Source organism: Pelodiscus sinensis, chromosome 14 (assembly GCF_052426305.1).
Source record: "Pelodiscus sinensis isolate ZL-2025 chromosome 14, ASM5242630v1, whole genome shotgun sequence".
NCBI classification, from domain to species: domain Eukaryota; kingdom Metazoa; phylum Chordata; order Testudines; family Trionychidae; genus Pelodiscus; species Pelodiscus sinensis.
Window position 1 is genome coordinate 38,269,757 of NC_143065.1, and position 25,982 is coordinate 38,295,738.

The 25,982-nt window shown below is 40.7% G+C and overlaps 1 protein-coding gene across 7 annotated transcripts in view; it reads left to right on the forward strand.

The window, feature by feature from the left end:
- MEF2A (myocyte enhancer factor 2A) overlaps nt 1–25,982 on the forward strand; it is a 181,004-nt gene that overhangs the window by 122,918 nt on the left and 32,104 nt on the right. For 3 of the 7 annotated variants that reach the window (XM_075896958.2, XM_075896956.2, XM_075896957.2), the window contains 4 exons: nt 7,369–7,500; nt 7,566–7,703; nt 11,428–11,647; nt 13,980–14,039. In XM_075896958.2, the coding sequence (XP_075753073.1) occupies nt 7,369–7,500; nt 7,566–7,703; nt 11,428–11,647; nt 13,980–14,039 (550 nt within the window). The remainder of the gene's footprint in view (nt 1–7,368; nt 7,501–7,565; nt 7,704–11,427; nt 11,648–13,979; nt 14,040–25,982) is intronic. The other 4 variants (XM_075896959.2, XM_075896961.2, XM_075896960.2 and 1 more) reach the window with 2 other exon arrangements.

Sequence of the window (25,982 nt, forward strand, 5' to 3'; positions counted from 1 at the left end):
TTCCCGCCTGGGACCTTAACGTGGTCCTCCACAGGCTTATGCTACCTCCCTTTGAACCGCTGGCCACGTGTTCCCTGCTGCACCTTTCATTAAAGGTTGCCTTTATCGTGTCTATTACATCGGCCCAAAGGGTGTCAGAACTAAGGGCGTTGACTATAGTCCCACCCTACCTTGTGTTTTCCAGTAGCAATGTAAGGTTACGACCTCACCCAGCCTTCCTTCCGAAGGTAGTATCACCATTCCACCTATCCCAGGAGATTTATCTCCCGGTTTTTTTTTCCCAAAGCCCCACGCCTCCTCTAAGGAGCGGGCGCTGCACTCGTTGGACGCTAAGAGGGCACTGACGTCCTACATTGATAGGACTAGACCATTCCATAAATCACAACAGTTGTTTATTGCATTCGCAGACAGGGTGAAAGGGTCGCCTATTTCCACGCAAAGGCTAACAAGATGGGTGGTGCAATGCATCACAGAATGCTATCACCTGGCAGGTAAAACCCCACCCAGGGTGAAGGCACACTCCACCAGGGCGCAGGCGTCCTCGGTGGCCTTTGGTGCCCAGGTCCCGATCACAGAAATCTGCAGGGCAGCCACCTGGTCTTCCTTCCACACATTTGCAACACATTATGCGCTACCTCAACAGGCCAGGGAGGATGCAAGGGTGGGTTCTGCAGTCCTTGAATCTGTAATGTAAATATGTAAAGTTATACATCTGGTTGTCTTGTTCTGGGTTGGTGAATTGGCACTGTTTATTGTTCAAATAAATCTGTTTATTGTTCACCTTCCTTTGTGACTCTGGTGCAGTGACTGTTCCAATCCCTCCTCCTTGGGGTTAGCTTGGTAGTCACCTACTTCGAATGGACATGAGCAACCACTCGAAGAAGAAAAAACGGTTACTTACCTGTAACTGTCGTTCTTCGAGATGTGTTGCTCATGTCCATTCGACTCCCACCCTACCTCCCCTTCGTCGGAATATCCGGCAAGAAGGAACTGAGGTGGTGCAGCGCTGGCAGGGGTACTTATGCCCCGCCATGGCGGCGCCACTCCAGAGGGCGCCCTGCTGGGGCTACGGGTACCGCTAGGGAAAACTCTCCGGAAGACGCGGTGCACACGGTGCGCACACCTACTTCAAATGGACATGAGCAACATATCTCGAAGAACAACAGTTACAGGTAAGTAACCATTTTTTTTTCCTTCACCCCAGGAGCCCTTATTTATATTGCCCCAGTTGGGCCTTAATTAGCTGCTACCTGCCACAGCTGTGAACTCCTTAATCTCAGGCCTCTCCCAGGGCTGGGTTTAGCCCTTGTTAGGAGAGGCTGGGGCAACCAGCTCATCATAAACTCTTTTCAAGAAGGACACCTATTCACTGTACTTTAAATAGAAAAAAATATGAACGATCAGTCAACCCTAAATACCTGTAGGATAGATAATATAATTAATCCAATAAATTGTATAAAGTGAAATGGCAAATACGTAAAACATCAGCCTTCGAGAGTTTGATTTCATCTTCACTGTGGCGACAATATATTGTCTCTACTGGCAGGTTACTAGACATCTTAAGCATTTGGGTCAAGGAGTCCACTAGGAATTAGTCATTATTAGGGCAACAGCAGCATTTTTAATGTCAACCGGTTACTAGATATATTTAGTGTAAAACATGAAGTAAAAGTATCCCCATCTTTTCTTTCCTACACACTGAAAAGTACTTTTGTGCTGTGGGGGAGGTTCATACCTTGTGAAATATGTTTAGACTTTTGGCAGTTTGTTTTTCTCTCTTAAATTAATGTGTGTTTCATAACTACCAGCTTGAAACACTTCTGTTAAGTTGCATATAGCATCTACTATAAAAACATTCAGTATGCTTTACTTTTGGAAACAGAGGTTTGAATCCTGAGTGCAGTCTTTATTGTATCTCAGTGGCATTTGACAGCTAGCTTTAATCCTTCGAGAGCCTGAGATACAGGTTAAAATTTGCCAGATACTGAAAATGTTCCAGTTTTTAGAATAAAACTGTCTTTTGCTAGATAGAGGCATGCAGCAGTGACACTGATAAGCTTTCAAGCAATAGACCTTCTTGCATCTAAGGTTGATGAATAGCTCTTTCTAAAGTGGGATATAATGAATCATTGTACAAATAGCCAGTCCTGATATTTTATGATTTATTTCAAACCTCTTAATTTCTGGTAATGAATACCAGAGAGAGCTTCCCCACACATACTGTAATATAGGATCAAAGACTATAATCATTCCCAAGTGTCTTTGCATTTCATCACTTTACTCAGAATTATTGTGATACCTTGATATTCTGGACAATATATTGGTAAATAATTTATAAGAAAACTTTTTAACTGTTATAGTATTGTTATAGGCTTACCTTACCAAATAACTGGTTAAATAGTCACATCCCAAATGAGCACTACCGTGGACAAAGGAAAAAAACAAACATAGATCTATTAACACAAGTACAACATTTTGGATAGTGACACAATGAGGTTTTTTCAAAGAAAATGCAGCTAATACAATAAAATAAAAACTAATTTTAAAGTACACTCATTCAGCGAGAGCTCTAAAGTTGTAGTAGTGATAGTAGACAGTAAAATAAATGTTAAGATATGTTAAGTACTGTTACACGAGCCAGTCCACTGCTTCCTCTGTTTGTGTTCATATCATAAATACTACCATGGCAATTAATACTAATTGACATTCTTGTAAATGTTAGCAGCATAATCCAGGATTGAATAGGGTATCTAAATTGTTTTGTGCCTAGTGAGGAGGCCTCCAAACTAGGCTTTTGGCAAGTTAGAAGACATGGAGCGAGCACTGATGCTATCAGGGTTGTATATTTCCCGTAAAGGAATTGACCAAGGTGTTGATCTAACAATAAGATGTCAGAGAGAGGTTCAGCAAAATATTGGAACATTTGTACTGCTGTCCAAATAACTTTTAAAAACCTTTAAAACCATCACTGCCATCCTCATGCAGTGTTTCCTCATACCAGCGATTACAATAAAGTCAACCCAAAACCATCATCCATTGAGTTGTGTACATACAGATTCCACATCTGCTGTTGTTTGTTCTAAGCACTCATGGTGAATTTCTTACAATAAAAATCCTGTAATTCAACTAATAAATGATCCAGATAAGCACCCAAGCTAGAAAACCACATTTAGGAGCTCAACATAGTGGATTAGAAAATAACTTTCAGAAAAGGCTTTCAGAATCTTTGGCAGGAAACCAGCAAAGAAAATGAAAATAGCACAGATTTATTGTGAGGACGATGTATACTTCTGAAATAAGCCAGAAAATAGGAATTTGTGTTCTTTCTTTATAATGCTTAAACATTCCATTACAGAACAGGAAATGAAATACCAGTAAAAGAAGTACTCATTGTTCTAGTTATACTGAATTCCAAAATTTAAAATTTGATGTTTAGTACCATTCAAATATTTGTGTGGCCCCACTCCCCATATTTATGAAAAGATTATTTAGTCATATTTGGGGGTTTTTTTCCTCTCCTTATGCTTTATTTGCATGGATCAAAAACTTTCTCAGGGTTCATGATTGTATCCAGGAAAGAATTTTGCAAGGATCACTTACTTACATTCAGTGTTGAAGCAATAACTTAAAAAATATAGAGGGTGGAGCCTGCTCTTGTTTATGGAATTTTTCTTTCCTGCATAAACAGATTGATTCCCAGTAGTCATGAACTTTCTGTTTTTTGAGAGCGCCTGTTATCATGACTAACTTTGTAGCCTGTGAGAAAACTGAGGCTGGCTTGTCTCCCACAGGCTTCGCCTGGCCTTGTTAACAGATTACAGCATTCCACTTGTTAGTACCAGCCATACAGGAGAAAGTTTTACTATTATGCTACTGGATAGTGATAAGTAGACAGTCTTTTTAGGCAGTTAAGTCCTCAAAGTGACAGTTCATGTATGGATGATAAAGAGACAGAGCTTTGGATATCAAACAAAAACTTGTATTTATCTTTAATAGTGAACCAGCCATAGCTTTAAGTTCCATAACAATGACACGAATCCCATCTGGAGTGAAGGTTTCCAGATTCTTCAAGTGGAAAGATACTGAGGCATTTTACTTCCTTGTGAGTCAGAGTAGCATTAACCCCATTGTTATCAGAATGAAAAATAACTAGTGCAAAGTGGGTAGTTGCGTTGTTCCATATTTAGCCTAATATGTACACTTTAATAGTTTGTTACATTTCTAAACTTCAGTGCTGGTGGGCAGCACTGAAGGATATGCATTGAGAAAATTAAAGAATTGAATTATGAAGTTTCCACTTAAGTTGTATTGATTATTTGGGCATTCTGAATAGGGATGTAAGTGACTAATCAACTAGTCGCGCCCTCTCCCCCCTGCTGCCTCTCTGAGGCAGCGAGGAGGGAGTTCTGGGAGGACCACTGGCTTAAAAGCCAGTTCCCCCCAGCTCCATGGGAGGGAGCGGGGCGCAGTGGTGGAATTCCATCTCTGAAATGTACAAGAGTCTCCGCTGGGGCTCTTATACATTTCAAAGTGAAAGCGCCGCATTGAGCCTGGGGTCAGCAGGGGACTCAGAGTCCCCCGCTGGCCCCAGGCTCTAAGTGGCATTTCAGTCTTTGAAATGCACAAGACCCCCTGCTGGGGCCCTTGTACATTTCAAAGGCAGAAGGTAGCATGGCACTTCCGCCTTTTGAAAAGTAGCAACAGCTGGGCAGGCCCTTGCTACATTTCAAAGCGGAAGTGCCCTTATCGACTAATGGAATAGTCAAGGAACTTCCATTTCTTCAAGATTAATTAGTTGATTAATTTAATTTTAACATCCCTAATTATGAGAGAAACAGTAACAAAATTCCTAGATTTTAAATGTAATTACTATAAAATATTTGGCAAAATAATTTCAAATATTATAAAAATCAAAACTCTCATAGTATTTAAATATAGAATATAAAGTATAGACTGAAGTTTTCCCAGATATCCACTGTACATTTCTTGCATGCTGCCTTTTTCTAATTTGTTTGAACATAAAGTAGTACTTTACTATAACATATGCTACTGCTGCTCCTAAAAGAGTGCTGAGCACAGAATGCACATTCTGATCTATGTACAGACATAACCTATTCAAATTCTATTTATAGATTATAAAGGTTAAATGTAATCCAGATTATAGAGTGTTAACATTTTCCCTGCTGATACCAAAGTGTAGAGGACTGACAGTCTGAACTTGTTGAGAAGGGTTGGGAGGGATAACAGTCTCCGACCTTCAGAGTTCTAAAAAGCAGGCCCTTGTATGGCTAAGTCCATATAAGTGTCCACCTGATTGGTTAGACCAGCAGAGTTCAATGCCGTGACAGGTGTTAGAGAAAGCTACACCTGTTTTCCCCATATGCTGATTTAGTGATTAAATTTTTGTGGGAGTTCCAGGCAGTGTGTGTGTGTATGTGTGGGATACACAACACATGCCAAGTAAATTGAGAAGGAATTATATCTCACTAATGATGACTTGTGTTCTTTGAGAATCTCATATTACATAATTGAATTTCGCAAAGTGTTGCCTTACCATTAGGAAGTGAAATTAAGCAATCTGTTGCTAACAAAATAGTATGTACAAATGCTTATTTTTTAGCAGAAGTGCAATTGGTTGTGCACTTTATTCTTAGGTTAAGATGAACATTTCTTTGAAGAAATTCAGTCACAGATATTTGTATAGTTTGTTTACCATGCTGATAGTGTGACTCCTATCATCTCAAGATACAGGCACCATATTTTGTTTAATAAAGTATTGATATATACTCTTACTAATCCGAAAATGGAAGATAACATTTTTTTACAGAAAAGCTAACAAATAATTGTACAGAGATTATTCTTCTAACCATAGATTCACTGATAATTGTTGGATGGAAATTCAAACCATGACAGAACCAAACACCTTTCAGGTTGCTTAGGAAACCTACAGAAAGCAATATCTCTATAGTACATAAAATGACAGCTTTGATTTAAATTTGTGGAGTTAGGTTTTTATTTGTAAGACCAAAACAAGTTGGATAAAGATGAATTGTCTGTCCAAATGAAGACACACTTTGCACCACTGTTCTCTCACATTTCTGACAGTTAAATGTTTATGATTATATATAATTTTCTTTAACAGTTTTCTAAACTTGTGAAACTTAGATATTCTATTTAAACAAAAAAGAAAATGAGCTTGCTTGGTCTGTACATTTTCTAAACTAACAATCCCAAGAAAAAATATGAATTGAAGAATGAATATGCTTTACAAGATCTTATAGGCAAGAGAGCCATAGTTCAAAAACCTGTCTCTTGGTAGCTGATATCATAGCAGAGAGATGAACATTAAGGGGAATGTTGATGCAGGTCCATATATAATAAACAGGGAAAGTCCCAGCGAAGCAACACACCAACTCACTGCAGAAGATGCACATGTGAAAAAAGCTCATGTTTGGAAAACTGCGGCATATTAGAAAGGGATTAAATGGTTGCATTTTGAAAATTGTTCTTCTTGGATTGTTGTACAGGTATTTTTTCTGATGTTATATGCAGAGTGACTGAAGGAAATTGTGCCTTAGCTAATCAGCAAATTGTTACAAACTTAGTTAGAACTGTTCAATAATACCATTAATTTGGAAATTTTACTCACTGTATTCTACACCATTAATGTTCCTGTTGTCTAGTGAGAAATTTGGAAAGCCAGCATTAATATTTTATTAATACAAGGCCAATAATTTATTGTCGCACAGCATCCTCCTTACAGAGTACATTGTTTAAAAAAAAAAAAAAAGTCATTGCTGATGATTGTGCTAATACAGGAAATAACATTTTATTATCACTAACAATTCTTACCTCTTGCTGTAACCTTCAGTGCTATTTCTATATGTCAAATTGCTTGATTGTATCAGCCGATAGCCAGGGGCAGATGACCGTTTTGCAGGGCCCCGGGCAGCGTAATTCTGCAGGGCCCCCCCTTTGCCACGGCGCATGCGCAGTGACACCATGCGCAGCGGCGCCACAGCGCATGCACGGGGCTTTCTGAAGAGCGGGGCCTGGGGCGGCCGCCCAGTTCGCCCTGCCCTATATCCGCCCCTGCTGGTAGCTTAAGCAAAGGCTGGGGGTCTACGTTATGATAGGTTATAGTAGGTACCCATGAGATCAGAGCTTTGAGAGGGTATCCCTCGAAGTGCATCTTCCATAGTGGTGCCCTGTGTAGCTACTTATTTTGAAAGGCCAAGGTTATGTCTTAAATTGGATTGCATTTCTGACAGTTTTATGTAGTTTCAGTGGCTCTGAATATGATTCAGTTTACAAAAAGTCTTGGCAAGTTAGTATTATTTGTATGTGAATTTTCCAATTGTATTTCAGACTTTAAGAAAAAAAGGCCTTAATGGTTGTGAGAGCCCTGATGCTGACGATTACTTTGAGCACAGTCCACTATCGGAGGACAGATACAGCAAACTAAATGAAGATAGTGATTTTATTTTCAAGCGAGGCCCTGTAAGTACTTTTATTTTACCTCTACTTTTTATTTGTTGATTCTTTTTATTAACTTCATTATTTAGGCTCTGAACAAGAAGGAACACAGAGGGTGTGACAGCCCGGACCCTGACACTTCATATGTGCTCACCCCACATACAGAAGAAAAATATAAAAAAATTAATGAAGAGTTTGATAATATGATGCGGAATCATAAAGTCACAGTGAGTACTAAAGAATGGCTTGTGTTTTTATCATGTGCATGAGAACTTTCACTTTGTTTTGCTTATCATTGAATACCAAAGTAAAGATAAGATTGTTCAATGGTTTATGAAGCAGAAATACCTATTATGATGTGTACGTACCTGTGTGTGTGAAAGAAATTGTGAATGTTGTTTGTGTGAAACTATCGTGTAAAGTAGGAATTCTTAAATTTTCCTGGAGGGGTCTGGAGGCCCCCTCCTGTGCTCCCTGAAGTTTCATACTTGTTTATGACTCTCAGGAACTCATACCTCTTCATAAGTGCTGCCTGAATGATTTTTTTAACTATGATGGGATGTAAAATAACTTGTATAGAGAGATTTTAATTTTTGTTACCCCTCTGAAAAATATTACAACAAATGATGATTTAAAAATATTTCCTAGGAAGATGTCCTCCTACAGAGAATTTGTTGTGTCTCTAATAAATTATTTAATGAGTAGTATTTTCAAAAGCATCTGACTTTTTAGAAGACTAAGTTCGGTTTTCAAAAGTGATGTCAGCACTTAGGTGCTTAAAGGTGTGATTTTTTTTCAAAAGTATTTAGGTAGGTGAAGAGGTAATAGATGCCTTGTGGGATTTTGAAAAGTACCTAAGCAGTAAAATGCCTGACCCCCATTCAGATCCTATTAGCTACCCATCTATATCTTTAGGCACCTATAGATCTTTTGAACTACTCACACTCAAGTGCATAAGTCCCTTTTGAAAATATACTTAGGCATCTAAGCCACATACACACTTCTTTACATTTTCAACCAATATCTTGCTGTATGGTCAGAAGACTTCCTGCAGGCCATTTTATAGCCATCACATCCAAAAGCAAACCTGGCCAAAGCCTAAGCCATTACACCAGCACTGAGAAGACTGCCAGTTATGCTTCATGCTGCAATGCCCAGAAGAGGGGCACCATTTTTTTCTTTTTAGAATCAAAGATCTAGGCAATTTCATCAACAAGGCAGTGTATAAATACTGACACTAATATAGCCTTGTTAAATAGCTGTTTCACAGGTGGTATTGTTAAAATTTATGAGAATACTAAAGATGGAGCATCTGTAGCAGGGGTCTCAAACTCATGGCCTACTGGCCATCTGTGGCCAGAGAATTTTCGGCAATCCAACCTGAGAAATTCTCCTGCCAGTGAAACGGGGAGGAGTGTCCGGACACGCCACTTTGAAAGTAAATTAATTTTGCTTTATAGAATATATCAGAAATTAGTGTTGAATATACCAAAGAAAAATATTACTTCCCAATAAAAGTAATTTTGATGATCTGCTACATCCTGTCATTTGTACATCATTGGATTTCTTGTGGCAATTCAAAGTGTACTGGTTAGGTACATCTTAAAATCTACATGAAACTGAATGATTTATTACACAAGCGGTGCCTGTAGTCCCCAACTGACTCTCCAGGTGTGGAAGTAATTCCTTGGTTAATCCATATATCTATGGGGTTAAGTGTGCATTGTCAACCTTGATATTCAGCATTAGTTCATTCTTTAGGCTCTCTACACTTGCACACAGGTAATATCTTTTTTTCCCCTCCTTGCCAGTTTGAAGCATTCTCTCTAGGGTTTACATCAGTGGCATCCACTGTTGTCTTTCAAACAGAACCTTAATGATAGTTCTTTAGATTAACTTGAAATTTAAGACATCGGGAAGTGGTGTCAGAGCATATTCTCTAGTCTCAGTTTACAGGAGTAATTACAGTCCTCCAATTTAGTCTCTAAACTTCCTCTTTTTTAAACTGTGCCCCAGGAATTCCAGTTGGAAAAGTTCCCATAATTAGAATGACCAGTAAAAATTATAATCTTTAGAGTTCCTTACATTTATTTACATATGGTCAGTTTATAACTTATGGTTTTGTTTCCATACATGTGGATTATTTAACAAAAAATAGTTCCCTCACCTTTATGAAAGAAACAACAAATGGTCCGGTAGCACTTTGTAGACTAACAAAACATGTAATCTGTGAAGTGCTACCAGACCATTCGTTGTTTTTTTCTGTACAGACTAACTTGGCTACCCGCTGAGCTTTATGAAAGACTTAGTCCTGACTATCACAAGAGTGGAAAGACATACAGCCTGTAGTAGTTGGTCATAGCTAAAAGTCTACACCCTAAAGGGGCTGGCAGCATGAAATGTGGGTCTTTATGGTAGCAATAAAAGTTGCTATCTCTGGGTGCTTCTATGTAAACTCTAAACACATACAAGGATATTACTATAAATTGTCTTTTTTACATTTTTTGAGTTGTTGAAAGTGCTACCTTGTACTCCTTGAAGGTAGAGTGTTAAAAAATTTAGTGAAAAAAATCAATTATCATAGATATTAAACTGTTTTTTGAAGTGGTCTTCATGTAAAATGCAATATCAATAATACAGCTGATTGGATGTATGTTTACATATGAAGGATGTCTTCTTAACAGAAGTGCATTTTCTTCATTGGAGATGAATTATTGTGCTGCAAACTGTATCTAAATGGTGATCTTTCTCCCTATCTCACAATTACTTTGATATAGATATTGTATTAAGGCGTTATTTGTTACTTTTACTTTCAGAAAATGTAGTGTGCAATACATTCAGTAGGTGTTATGAAGTATTATAAACAAAAGTTAAACTTTAGGTAATGAATGACTACAATACATTTGGTGGTGATATACTGTGTCTTGAATTAATGTATTCAATCAAAAATTTCCTTAACGTGTATTGGGCTTCCTGTTCATTAATGCAGATTTTCAAGGTTCTAATGTCTGTCAAATGGTACTGAAATGTTGACTGCAATTTTGGTGGTGTGAACATTTGTATTGAGGGGGAAAAATCAGACAAAATGTGTTTATTAGAGACAAGGCAGATGTGTTTACACAATTACATTCTTTTTTACTTGAAAATTTTTTATCACCCTTGAATTGCTAAAGCATGAGAGGTATTAAATATTTATATATTTGAATAGTCTTTATTGATTAATTGATCAAAATTGCTGTATTCAAATAATTAGCACTGCAACATATCACTAACTTACAGAAATTTATTAATATTAAGATAAATAGTTCTGAATAACTACAGAATGTATTACTTTGCAACCCATACACAGATCAAAAAACAGCAAATCGGTTTTGGAATACATCTGCTTGACTTCAGAATTGTTTTGTCTGTAAAAAGAACTTGGTTCTTTTTACAAGTGCATTCCAGACCTAGAATAGAGAACAGTAATGCTTTAATTTCAATGTCAAGGTTGTCAGAAAAAATTACTAACTTTTCTCTCTTGTCTTGTGACTGCTTTGTTTTATAATGTGCATGTTTATTTATATTCTTACATTTTGAGGATGCAACAAATTTATTGATTAGTAAAATGTATAGCTCGTCAACTGCCTTTCTGGTATCAGGAATCAAATGTTAAATGGCATACTCTGACTTAAGTTAGTAGATCAATATCAATAAAGTATCTCTAGTCTGTTTACAAATTGCAGCTGTCAATATATCCGACATTGATAAATGACCTTATTGAAATGTATCATTAACTAAAGTACTGTAGCTCACAATACCAGTCACTTCAGAATGGATGTTTTATAAGTGTGCATTTTTAGAGTGATACAAAATTACTAAACTAGCATAATTAATCTGACTTTATCTTAGTATTATAGCCTTGACAAACATTACTGTGTAATATTAATATATTCTTATTTTTGTTTTCAGCCTGGCTTGCCTCCCCAGAACTTTTCAATGTCAGTTACGGTTCCAGTGTCCAATCCAAATACTTTAAACTACAGTAACCCAGGGAGTTCCCTTGTATCCCCATCACTGGCAGCCAGTTCATCATTAACAGACACGACTATGCTCTCCCCACCTCAGGCCACATTGCATCGAAATGTATCTCCTGGAGCCCCTCAGAGACCGCCAAGTGCTGGCAATGCAGGTAAGGCTTCAGTTGTGCTAATTTTCTCCCCCCCCCCCCCCACACCTTTAATTTCAATAAAGCTTACATAGTTCTGCTAGTTTTATATGATGTGATGTAGCTGTGATTTCTTATATGGACAAAATCATAGAAATGTAGGGCTGGAAGGGACCTTGAAAAGTCATCAAGTCTAGCCCTCTGTGCTGTGGGAGGACCAAGTAAATCTGGTCTATCCCTGACAGGTCTTTCTCCACCTTGTTTTTAAAAACTTCCAATGACAGGGACTCCAATATCCTTGGAAGCCTAAACCTTTGTAGTTAGATTCAAGTTAAGCATTAGGAACCTTTCTCATCATATTGTGCTAAACAATTTCATGATCATTCTCATCCAATTGCCTGTGACCTTCAGATTTGCTACCAATTCCTATCACTTCGTCAGAATCCAGTCTAAAATGCTTGTCCACCTGCCTGATTATTTCTTCCACTTTCTGGAACAAAAATTTGTCCGGGTACATTCCAAAAACTTATGGGAAATTTTACCTTTTGCTGTATTACTTTTCCAACAGATGGCTGGATAGCTCAAGTCCCCCATTATTACAATATCTTGGTTTTTGGATAATTCTGTGAATAGTCATGGAAATATCTAGTCCACCTCCTCTTCTTGATTTAGTGGCTCAGAGTAGAGCTCCTACCATGACATCACCTCTTTTTTTAAAAGTTCTCCCCCCCCCCCCCCCGAGATTCTCAACTGGTCTCCCTCCCGGGTCCTTCTGGACCTCAGAACAACTGAATGTATCCATATCCTTTATGTATAATGCAACCCATCCTCCCTTTTTCCCAGCTTGTCTTTTCTGAACAATCTAAGCCAAATATTCCAGTCATTAAATTTATCCCACAAAGTCTCTTTGATGCCAATTTAATCAGAATTTAGCTTATGTACTAACACTTCAAATTCTTCCTGTTTCTTCTCCATACTACTTGCATTTGTGTACAGACCTGTGAAATGTTCATCAGATTCTGCTACCGATTTCCTTTTGTTGTCCCCTATTGTAATTTTCCATGTCCCTCTCCTCACTCAGTCACCAATTTTTATGCCTACCTGTGGGATTTTATCACTTGTCCCCGCTGAACCTAGTTTAAAGTCCTCCTTGCTAAGTTGACAAGTCAGTGCCCAGTTACGCTTTTCTCTCTATTGATTGGGGGAACCCCATCTCTTCCTAGCAGACCTTCTTTCTAGAATAGAATTCCCTGGTCGAAGAAGCCAAAGTCCTCTTGAAGCTATGCAGCCATGCGTTCAACACCAGGATCTGTGCCATCCTGCCTGGCCCCAACCCTCAACCAGGAGGATGGATGAGAACACACCTTGCACCCTTAACCAGTGTTCCCTCTAAGGTGCATGGCTGCGCAGGTGCACACCAAGAATTTGAGGCCTGCCAACCTCCTAAGTAGGTCCCCACAGTGGCTGCTCAGCTACTCTGAGGTGGGGCCACATGGCGGATGGTTGCCTTGTCCCAGGAGCAATTGGGCAGCCACCACGAAGCCCTGGTTCTAGCTTCAGCCCTTCTGCAGGGCTCGAGCTGTGGGCTGTTTGGCAGGTGGCAGCTGTTCCAGCGGCCTTAGCAGGGTCAGCACCATATGGCAGGTGGCAGCTGCTACGGCAGCTTCAGTCTGGGTCAGAGCAATATATCTCCTATGATGTTTGTTAGTATCATATGTGCCATGGTGACACACATCCCAGCAAACGCAGAAGACCTCAGTATAGGTCTCCACGACAAAACTCACTCTGCTCATGGATGGAAAATCTTAGAGGGAACACTGCCCTTGACTCCTGCTCCCTCACTCCTGGAGCCTTGTTGTCTGATCTGCTCAGGGTCAGACCTGGCTGTATCGTTAGTGCCCACATAGAGTAGTAATTGGATGGATGGATAAGCATCTGCAATCTTTCCATAACCTCTCAGATGAGGGTTTCAGGCAGGCAGCCCCCATCTCTTGGGACTTCATGTCAGACCAGCAGATAGATACCTCTCTTTACTGAGAAGGGTCTACCAGTACAATACATCTCTTCTCAGGTGCAGTGGCAGTGAGCTTCTAGGATAAATGGCAGCTCCTCCTCAGCCATTGGGATTTATTCTTCACTTCCTGTTGCTGGTACAGCAAACCAGTTCTTGATCTTTGTGGACAGGGGGGCAGGGTGTAGCACCATCTATTGACCAAGGTGGTCAGCAGCCTAGAGCAGCCACTTCTCCCATCTCCTCTTGTGCTGCTGCTTATTGTAGTGAAATGTTTTACTACGATAGGGTACGTTATCTGCATGAAAACTGATCAGCTTTTTCTTTGATTTTGTTAATTGTTAGGTGGCATGTTGGGTACGGCAGATCTTACAGTACCAAATGGAGCTGGTACCAGTCCAGTGGGTAAGTAGAGTTACCACGATTTATTTGAGCTTTGTTTCTTGAATGTGCAGTCTCTCATGAGTGATTTCTGATTCTGACAAGCCAAAAAAAAAAGTCTTTGATTCAGAACAAAAGTAAACTGATGGACTAATCAGTAACCTTTCCTTTATTTTTTTAAACAAAACACTAGTCTTTTCAGTCTGTAAATTGCATTTTTCACATTGCTATATTGTGAACTGCATGTTTAACTTCCATTATTTTCCCATTCCAGATAGTTACTAGTATTTCCATTTTTTTATTCAGAAGAGCTTCTCGGTAGTGTTTGCTGCTTTTTCTTTTTTTATGTATCGTCTTCTTCCCTCCCCCGTCCCTGCCTTGTTCTCTCATTGGAACCATAAATGTTTCGCTAAGCATATATTCTTATGGAACTTAGGGAGCCCAACAGCCTAGCTTCTGTACCTGTAAAAATACTGGGACAAATTATTAAACAACTAGAAGATTTACCCAGCGTGGCTCAAGTACTTAACTCGGTCTTTGTTTTACTTCATTTAAATCATTGCTCTGAGGTGGGGCTGGACATGAGAAGTTCAGTATGTGGATTTCCCCCGGGAGAGTGACTTGAGCTTGGGGCCAGGTGAGAAGTATCTGTCCGTGGCCGCTGCCCGGCTGTGCACACTGGAGGTGGAGGGGTATACATTCCTTGGCTGGGGCAAATCCAGGTTGTTCTTCTAGTGCTTGCTCATGTCCATTCCAATGAGGTGTGTGTGCGCTGCGTGCAAGGATTCCAGAGCTTTTTTCCCTTAGTAGTATCCATTAGGCTAGCCGGGGAGCCCCTTAGTGTCTCCTCTATATCCGTGCATATATAGCCCTGCTGACCCTCCACCCCCTCAGCTCCTTCTTCCCACCTGTGATGGTAGCTAGAGCGCTGACTATATTGTTAGTCCCTATCCTTAGTTCATGTACATAGTTGTTCTTTAGTCTTTCAAGTCATTTAGTTAAAAAAACAAAAACAAATTCATCTGAAGAAGTGGGTTGTGCCCATAAAAGCTCATGATACCATCTACATGTTTTGTTAGTGTTTAAAGTGCTATTAGACTATTTATTGTTTTTTTTAAAGTTTTTCCTGTACAGACTAACTTGGCTACCTCCTGAATCTTTTCAGTCAGTTAGTTGTTAGTTTAAATAAGAAAAGGGAGTTTCTGCTCCCTTTAGCCTCTCCCAGGCCGCAGGGGTTCAAGTTGTGTGTGAAGTGCTTGAAGCCCATGCCCTGCGGCAGCCCACATTAGGCAAGAGTTAAGTGTCTGGGCAAGGGCCATTGTACAGACAATTGCCACATTTGCAAGAGTTTCAAGCCAAGGACAAACTGTGAAAATGACTCTAGACTCAAGCATATTCTCGTGGAGACTGCTTTGCAACCGCTGGCACCGGAGTGGGCACCATCGGTGCAAAATGCACTGACCTCAGTGTGGGAGACCTTGACGGCACTGACCAGACTGGCTGCTGCCTCTTCAAAATCCTCAAGGCCCCGCTCACTGTCCCTGGTGCCAAAGAGAGAGAGAGATCACAGCGGGAGGCCTCCGGAGAGGCACAACCACAAAGTGTGCCCTAAGGAGGGACACTCGGCTTTGAAGATGTACCATGGGGCCCCGGTACTGGCAAGGCACTGGTGAAGCCCAATGCAGAGGGAGGGTCTGGTGCGGAGGTGGTAATCAAAGAACTCCAGCAACCGTCGACCCCCAAGACATTTGATGCAGCACGGGAGCTCATCAAGTTGACCTCGTCACCACGCACGGAGACCTCGGCACCATTTCAGCAGGCATATCCTGAACCCCAGGCATCAATCCTGTCGCAGTCTGAGGTGCTCCAGTCAGTGCTGAGCACCCACTTGGGCCCAGCAGTCAGAGCTGACACCGGTGATGTTACCAGCATGGGGACACTTGTGGGGACTGCAGCCAGCACCCATGCCTACCTCCGTGGCACCAGGAGCTCCAAAACCACAACACTTAATGGCTCTGGCAGCACAAGGGGTGAGTTTTCAGTCTGGGCCCCTGGTACTGCCTTACAGTGTCCCCACGGCACCGTATCAATTAGAGCATCTGGACTGGTTACCTCCTGCAGTCACTACAACACAAATGATGCTCCCATTGGCACTGGGCCCAGTGCACGTGGGGAAACCTGTGACCATGACCCAGCACCAGAAATTGCATAGATCACTGACACCACCATGGTTGGTGTTCAATTATTCTTCGGACTTGGAAGAGGAGTTGGTGCATTCTAGGACATCTGCATAATGGTCCAGATCTTGGCACCATTCTCGCTGTAGACAAACTTGGCCATCCCAATGGCAACTGCAACCTCTGTGGCCGTTCTGTGTGCCTTGGGCCTGCCGCTGTTGGTCGGTGTTGGTGACATCATGCACAGGAAGTGCCCCCTCAGCTACCCATCTTCTGATAGCTCCCACTTCGGAGTTGGCCCATTTCTGCATTAAGGATTTGGTGAGATCTCCTCTGGAAGGTGAGGGCACTATGCTGTTGGTAGCCAGTCAGGATGTCCCTTCTGCTGTACCCCATGGACAGCTGGCAGAGGAATAGCTGGGCGGGGGGAAGTCAAGGAGTCATTGTCCTCCTTGCCTGATGAGATCTTGGCTGATCCTACCCCGCCACTTCTGTCTATGGATACCAAGTTCCACAAAGACCTGCCAACTTGGGGGTGCAGGCAGAGGAGGTCCAAGAGGAGTCTGATCCAGTGGTGGACATCCTCACAGAAAATACCCCATGTAGAGTGGCACTACTACTTAATTTCATAGAGGGATAAGGGATCTTTCGGAAAAGGCTTTATTTTCCACAAGATCAGCGTCTAGGCTGGCGCTTTTTTTCCGGCAAAGCTCCGTGCTGAAAAAAAGCGGCAGCCATTTTTATGCTAATGAAGTGCGGGAGATTTAAATCCCCGCTTCATTAGCAATTGCAATACGTCTAATTTACATCCCTTTTACGAAAAAGGGCTGTAGTCTAGACGTAGCCTTTGAGAGTAGCCAGAGTAGGAGCCATCACGCTTCCTCCAGGCAGCAGAGTAGATCCCGTCTAGAACACTGGTCACCTCAGTGGCTGAACCCAGCTCACTGGCCTTCTGGACCCAATGGGCTTTTCACCAAACCCAGGGCAGGAGCCTGAAATCTCAATCCAAATTGGTGATGTCTGCCTCATTCATTCTGCTGAACCACCAGATGCCTCCTATATTGTTACCGGCACTGGCACTTTTGGTGCCGGTGTTGACACCAATGCCCACAACGGTCCCGTCTATACTTTCAGTGCCAGATCCATCAACTTTCCAAGCTTCTGTTCCAACACCTTCATTGGTACCTCCCCCATCAACTCATTTCATGGCAATGACCATGGAACTGACACCAAATTTGGTGCCTACACCAACTCTGTCCACCTCGGCACCACCTCTTCAACAGATGGCACCACTGGCCCCATTGTGGGGACTGACATCAGCATTGGTACCCACCTCAACACAATGCATCCTGGCAGCATCTTCTGGCCCACCTCCCCAGCCGGAGGAGATGGGAGAGCATAGCTGCTGCCACCGCCTCCTCTCCTGATGAGGTGCTTGTGGAGTCCACTGTCACCCAAGCCCTGGAGGACTCTAGGGTTCTGCTGTGTAAAATGGCACAAAACCTCGACCTCAGTGTGGGAGAGGTTTTAAACAAGGTTGATGCTATGATGACTATTGTGTCATCCTCAAGTCCCTCCTGCATTGCCCTGCCACTTATCAAGGCAGTCTTGGACATGAAGAGGAAGTTATTGCAGACCCCAGCCTTCCTGCCTCAACCGCTAAGCAGAACGAGCGTGGGTATTTTGTGCTTTAAGGGCGATGAATATTTTCATATTTATCCACAATTGGCTTCATTATTGGTGGTTGCTGCAAAGCAGAGTGAGAAGCAGGACTTCCAAGTCCCTTTCCCCTAAAAACAGAGCTGTAGAAAACCTGGACCTGTTGGGACCAAAATCTTCTCCATAGGTGACCTCCAGCTTCACATCTCTAATCATCAGGCCGTAGTCCGTCGATATGCCTTTTAACACCTATTCAGCGATGACTCCCCCAGGATTCTTGGACAGAGTTCTTGCCTTTGGATGAAGAGGGCGGGCTGATCTCTGACAACCCTCCAGGCAGCCCTCTGTTCAGCCCATGATCAAAGTTATGGCTAATGGGATGGTCATAAGAAGTAGTCCATGGCTCCAGATGTCAGGCTTCCCTTTTGTGTCCCAATAAACTATTCAGGACCTGCTCTTTGAAAAGGTGGAGGTGCCCTTATCAACCATTGACTATTTGATTAGCCAGTTAATTTATATTGGTGTTTCAGAATGGCAGAACCTGGGCTCCATGTGGCGCTACTGCTTTGAAGCACTCCTCCTTCCCCCACCCTCCCCGTCCTGCCTCTTTCTGGTAGAGTCAGCAAGAGGTGGAGAGTGACTAGTGTGTTGACTAGTTGTTCACATCCCCTGTTATGAACAAATGTGGGTGAATGCTCCTATCCCCTATGCCAGAAAGCCTCAGATTCTGGGATTTCAGTCTAGGGCAGTGGTTATCAAACTTTTTGGCCCATGGCCTCTCCTGCTCAATGCAAACCTTTCTCAATGGACCATCAACCATGATGACAAAATACCTTCACTTATCTCTAAATACTTTAAATACTAAATTATTCACATTTGGCTACTTGAGCCTATAATGTAAGGGGACGTATATAACCAGTAAGAAAGGAAATATTATTAATTAAATTCAGAATAATTTAACAGATTAAGTGCTTTAACTTTATCATGTTATTTTACCAACCTTTGTTTTAAAGAAAGTAAAAATATTAATTTATGTCCAAAGCAAAAGTTTTCAATGTTGTCTTTATTTATGGCAGGGGTGAGGAACCTTTTTTGGGTCGGGGAGGCCACTGAAAAATCAGTTGGGGACCACACATGTGAGAGACAGCCCCCCAAAAACAAACCTCAACCCTTACTGATGTGGCCCCTAACTGAGGCACCTCACTGCCCTGGTGCTTCTTCCCCCCTCCCCCCCATGAGGGGGAAGGGACGACTGAGGTTCCTGGGTTAGTACATTTTGTGGGCTCCCCTAGGCTCTGGGGTGGGGTCAGAAATGAGGGGTTCAGTGTCTGGGAGGGGGATGTCAGGGAGTAGGATATGGATGGGCGTGCAGGAGGGGGGGGTGAAGTGAGGGTGTGAGGTCTGGCCAAGAGGGAGGGTGCAAGAGCACACTGGAAATGGGGTGTCTGGCAAGGAGGGGGAGTGCAGGAGCAAGGGAGGGTGCCAGAGCAAGCTAGGGGTAGGGTATCTGGCTGGGGGAGGGTCCAGGAGTGGGCTGAGAGTACGGGATCTTGACGGGGGCACTTACCAGGCTTTGTACACATACACCCACCACTCACAAGCCCTTCTCCTAGGCTTTGCCCCCCCCCCCCCGCACTGCTCATAGGCACTGCTTCCAGGCACCACCTCCCACTGCTCCCATTGGCTGTGATTCTGGGCAATGGAAGCAGCGGGGGAAGCCTCCAGGCAGCATATCTGTGCGCTGCAGCTCCCCCTCTCCCTCCTCCCCCCCTTTTCAGTGGGAAGCTAGCACCTGCACTCCAATCTCATGGTTTGAAGAAGAAAAAAACATTTTTATTTTTGTAGCAAGAAAGATTTCAATTAGATATTAGGAAAAGCTTTTTTACTAGACAGTTAAATACAAATATGGGTTACCTCAGGCGGTAGTGGAATCCCTATTATTGGATGGTTTTAAGAACAGGTTAGACAAACATCTATTAGGGATGGGCTAGGTGTATTTAACTGTGCCTCAACACAGTGGCGTGCACTGAACTGGTCAACCTTTTGAGATTCTTTACAGCCCTACATTTTTATGACTATTGAGTTCTTTTAAAGCAGGGTGCCCCAATTAGTAAATTACTGATATACTGTAGGGAAGTCTTACATCCTTAAGAGTTTCTTACTGGCACAAAATATAGTACAGTACTTTTACTAATGTATTATGCTAACAAAAAACAAGTTGAAAGTGCACCCAGGTATCTTTCTATCAGTGTACTCAACATGTGTGATGAGGTCCTTATCTTAATTGGTACCAAGGTCACTATGGATAATACTAACTTGCTGTACCCAATTTCTATTTATTTTGTGCTTGATATTCAGTGACAGGAAGAAAGCATAAAATAGGATGTCTAGATGTGTGCTTAATTGTGGAGGACTGTGAGGATTTCTGTATGTCTCTGGACAAGCTAAGAAAGAGCAATTGGAGCTTGCTTCTGGAATTCAGTTACACCATTTAGCCTGGGTGGGTATGTGCTTGATGAATGCTGTCATCAAATGGTAGAACTAACACATTTCCTTCCTTTAAATAGCTCTTCAGATCTCATAGGCACACTTCAGATTTTTGCAGTGATAATGTGGAGATTATCTTCCATCTGAAGATACTGATTTGGTGGCCGAGGACCAATTTGGGAATATACTTGGTCATCCCCAGAATGAGAATATAGGAAAGAGCTGTCAGTCAGGGAAACTACTGCAGATACTCCCATAAATAATGGTTAAATAATAATCTGGCAAGTGGAGGAAAAAAGATCTTCCTAGATAAAATTAGAACTTAAGTTTATAAATTAGTTATGCTTAAATTAGGAGGATAAAGGTGCTGGTTTGACACTCTACTCTGCCCCCACTCTGGGGCCACATTGAACAAGTGATTCCTTCATGTATACACACAAGCTCAAGAACTTGTATGATAAATGAAACCTTTTAATTTAGGGGAAAAATAAAGAGCAAGGTTATAATGAGACATGATAGGACTCCAGATAGTGATTTCTCAAGTTTTCATAGATCAGCTTAATAAAAAAAGAACTTGCTCATAAATAGTCTTATGTTATTAGGATTAGATTCAGTCAGTCCTTTTTTCCAAAATTAGTCCTCATGTTTCTGAGCTTCAATCATGCGCTCAGCAAAAAACAGTGTAGCATAGCTATGAAACTCAATGCCACATCTTATTGTAGGTACCACTTCTTTAGTACTGTAGATACTATGGTGTGAACTAGAGATTGCTCTTAAGTGAAAACAATATACCACATTACAGTATTGCATATATCTACATCAACTTCATGAACATTTTTAACAACTTGGCGTTTTCTGATTTGATCCTAAAATAGCATTTGGTTGGTGTATAGTTACAAATAGCAGTTGGTGTATAGTTACAAATTAAAGCGGTTATTGTCTTTATTTTCCAGAATGTAACCCTCCACTGCTCAGAAGTTTTTCACTCAAATGGCCTTTGAAATTACATAACTGTACAGTTCTCTTGTTGACGGGGATGTGCAAAATGTATCTCCAGCAGAACTTCAGAAACATTCACTGAGCCATTAGTACACAATATCCTGCCTGGATGAGGATGCTATGACTTGCCTTATACTTTTGAAATGAAGTAGCTGGTGTAAATTAGTCTCTGTTCCAAAGTTCTTAATTGCAGTAACAAACATATAAAGTGTCTTGCTTATTAACAGATTCGCTCTGTTTGCTAACTTGCGGTCTGAAACTTGGGCCACTGTAACTGAAGTATGAATTGTGCCAAGTTAATAACGTGAGCTAATTAAAACAGTTTTTAACGATTTGACAATTCATATATTTTTAAATAATTATTGATTAAACAAAATTCATTTTATTTTAGCTTTTTTTCCTTTAAGGTTGATGAGGAATAGGGAGTATTGAGATGAGATGAGATAAAATATATTTATTGACGGGCCTCTGTTTATTTTTTGACTTTTAATTTATGGGATTAATACCAAGAGCAGTGAATTGTAAAAACAGATAAAAACATGGCAGTATGCTTAAAAGTTTTGCACAACTGTGGAATTTAAAATTGGGGGGGAAAGCTTTAAATAAATAATATGAACAATAAAATTTTAAATAACATTGAATCCTGCCAATCCTTACAGATAAATCATCATTTTCTATATTCTTAGCCAGGTGATTGAGAGAAAAAGCTGATTACTCTGTCCTTGTGTTGTACCAAATAAAAGCAAGCAGGATCTTATGAGGGGGATAAGGCAAAAAGCCACATTTATTGTAAAGATAATAATAAAAAATAAAGAAAAGATAGAAGCAAACAACGTTGTTTAACTACTTATTCCTAACACTACTTAACCCTTATACACTTGTATATATATATATATATATAAACCATTCATTCATACATCCATTCATTCAAGTTCTGTGTATAGTTACCAGCCTGGAAGTTGCTTGTGACAGGATACTGGCCAGGTACTCTGTACACAAGTGATGGTAGTGGGGAGCGAAGTCCTGATCAGATGCGCATCTGAAGCTCCTGGTAGGCTGGCAGCAGAACCTTGGACTCTGATTCCATAGTTTTTTAGTCCAGTTCTTATAGGAATTTCTTCCTATGCCAGTCTATGGAAATTGCTGTATCATGCTGATGTCTCCAGGGTGGCTGCCAGGTGCTCATCAGTGATCTCATCGGGTGGACCTCCAGTTTCTCCACTTGACACCTTTTGGTTGCACTGGCACCTGACGCCTTCTTCAGCCCTTTGTTGCTGTATTCTCAGGCTGGCACCTCTCAGAGCCATTCATTCATCATCCAAGCACTCTCTCATACATTCATACAGTATTTTGTATAATAATAAAAGTTGTAGTTACAGAAAGTTTCTGGGTGGTATTGCTTAAAACATTCTCTGACTGCTAAGTAAAGTTAACAATGCCCTTAGACAATTACAGGGCTTGGCTCCCATAGCAGATTTAGTGGCTTGACAATGCATTGTTACAATGTATCTCTGCAATGTCAATTTCAAGCAGCCCCTTGCACAAGCTTGAGCATGCCCTGGAGCACGGGGGGGGGGGCTGTTTCTGGTTACATAGGATTATATTCTTAACAGTTAGGATTATATTTTTAACAGTTCTAAGTTACATGACCTAATATATTATATTCTAAAGGGGCAATAATAATCATCAATCTAAACATTTAACAATCTTAACAAATAATAATAATAAGAAGAAGAATCCTAATAAATCTAAACACTTTAAGTTGTGGGGAACAAATTATGGGGAGTCACTTCCATTTGGGGGAATCACATTTTTAATACATTAATATGTTATCCCTACACTTGCTCACTTAGGGCTCAGTTCAGCTAATAGCAAGGAAGATGCAGAAACAGATGAACATTTATCCCAAACATTTTTCCCCCTCACATCCTGTGTGACTTCATCAAAATTGCTGTGGATTGCTTCAACAAGCAATTTGCCAACCTCTGAGAGAAAAAACATGCAGATATAGATAGCTTTGTAAAATTCTATTTGTCCATGGACAGCATCTTAATTTTTAATGGGAGGTAAAAGTATCACCATGGTAAGGATTGGCAAGTTATATTGGGTCTGGTTGTAGGTGGAACACACCTAATAGATGTAGATAAAGTTGAACAAGCATTGGTAGTTAGTAGATTGTTCATTAAGTGCAAACTAATTCATACAATATAAAATGTGTTTGGTGACTCATTTCCCGTGCTTGTGATGGCTAGAAACTACAAACCTTTTCTTATGATGGGCAAAGAACAAAATGTCACCAGATGCCATGATGAAGGTTAAAAGAAATTAAAAAGAAAAGGAAGTATAGTTCACATTTGCTATTCAAATGTGGCAGATGTTTAAAGGCTGTAAGGCACTTGCCGTATGTTTAATAGTATTCCTGTGTAAATCTAATAGTGGTGTGTCGGTATAACAAGGGAAGTACATGGAAAAACTAGGAGCCATACTTGAAACCAAAGAAATAACTAAAAATGTGCTGTGGAGAAAACCCAGGTTTTGAAAGGGTTTGAACAGATGATCTGACAGTCCTTTTCAGCCTCTAATTTTTCTGCTTCATTCTTAGACTTCTAGTATTCAGATCTGAAAGTTGTCAGAAAAATAATAGTACTGTAAGTGTTTTTTAATTCTGTTGTGGCATTCTGAATAATAGAGTTTTGTTTCCCAGAAGTCCTATTTAAATATCAAATGATTGTGCAAGTTCTGCATCTCATCTTTGCAGACAGCTGTAACACCAAGATTTAAAAAAAAATGGGAGTTGCTAAGTATTGAACACTTTTGAAAATCAGGTCTCTAAGTGTTTAACTTTACAAATAAGTTCCCTTTTCTTTCAAATCCAGTAGGACTTATGTCTTTACTTAGGCATTTCTGAAAACCCCATCATTATTTTTGAAAGTCTTGTCTTTAAATGTTCAAGTTTTTCTACATGATTTTTTCCTTACATTTCCCTAATGGAATGGTTTATCTTAATGGTATAATTAGAGCTATCCTTTTTCTAATTACCAATATTTCAGTGTCAGTGATAATACAAAGTATATTTATTTCCATTTTCTCAATGCTGTCTTAATATCTCCATCTCACAAATGGAGTGAAGCATACATTTCTTAAAAGCAGCGAAATACATTTCCCACTTGATGAGAGGTGAAATTTGTACTACTATGATTCTGCCATATCTGGAATGTTTTTCTTTAAGACGCTAAGAGACAGTGGTGTGTTTGTGTTTTCATTACTTTACTGTCAAATAGACACTTTAACAATGACAGGCGCTGACTTTAATAGTTTTGTTGGTTTTGATACGTAAGTTTTTTTATTTTCTGTTCATATAAAAATATTGAAATGTGCTACAGCCCTATTTTAGGTGAGTTGGCTTAATGTGGATATTTAAAAAAATAAAGTAGCTGCTTCCTTTCAGATTATGGTGAGCCATATTTGCTTGAGATACAAAAATGCGTACATGCTTATCTTTTCTTTCTTAATCTTATATTGTTTACCAGATTGCCTATGATTAACTTCTTCAAACCATATACAACAAGACAATTTCTCTAAAACCAGATTACAATAAAAGATTAATGACATCAAAGACTATAATTTATGCGTAGAGTAGTAATCAGAACATTGAGTACTTTCCAGCCACGTGTGTTAATTGTTCCAGTTGTTGTGATTTATATTGGGAAATAAGAGCTTGACTGATCTAAATGAATTTTGGACAATGCCTGGATCTTGTAGGGACAATAAATAAGATTAGGCTGTGTTGAGTTTGTAAAGAGATTGGTGTACACCATTATTGAATAGGAATTTAGAGCATTTGATGTTAGTACAGCAAGTATATCAAAATTAAAACCTGTTTCTTACCCCAAAAAGCATGCAGGGAAACATGTATTTGGTAATAATGGTCTGTGACTTTTGCAATTTTTTGAAAGTGCTGTAGTAGTCTGAGCTGAGATGCATGAAAATTTAATAAAACTGCTGTAAAACTATATTATAGTAGCTCTACATCTGCCACCTCCCACATTTTCAATTCATCTAATGTGTTTTTGAGAGAGACTATGTGCCTGTCCATCTGTTTGTTCAAGAACTCTTCCTAAACTATAAGAGATAGGACCACTCAATTTTGTATACAGCTTCCTCTGATCATAACTTAAAGCAAGGTAAGGGTTTGGTTGTGCCTGGAAAATGGGATGTGCCTGAAGTGGGATTGCTTCTCATAAAATCATACAGAAAAGAGACAGAATCACCAGGCAGGTGAAAGGGGCTGGCTGGTGTTGTTCCCCCCCCCCCCCCCATCTGGGACTGCCCCAGGTCTAAGCCTTTTACCCCCAGACGCTCTTTAGGGAAGGTGGGAAGGGTTGAAGCTCCTCCCCTGATTCATAGAAGAACATTGCCGGCTGTTCCCTTTGTCGGTGAGTGAGGTGAAAGTGCCCGCTTTGCTGCGTTCCTCATTCTGGCTGGGGAGGGCAGGGGCATATGAACCTGGTTCTGCCCCAGCCGGGGGGACATGCACCACACACCGGGTTGTGCCTGCTGGAGCTGAAGCAGCCATGGAGAGGTGCTTCTCACCTAGACCCAAGCTGCTGCAGTGAGAGAGGGATGAAGTAGTCCTCTCTCCCCA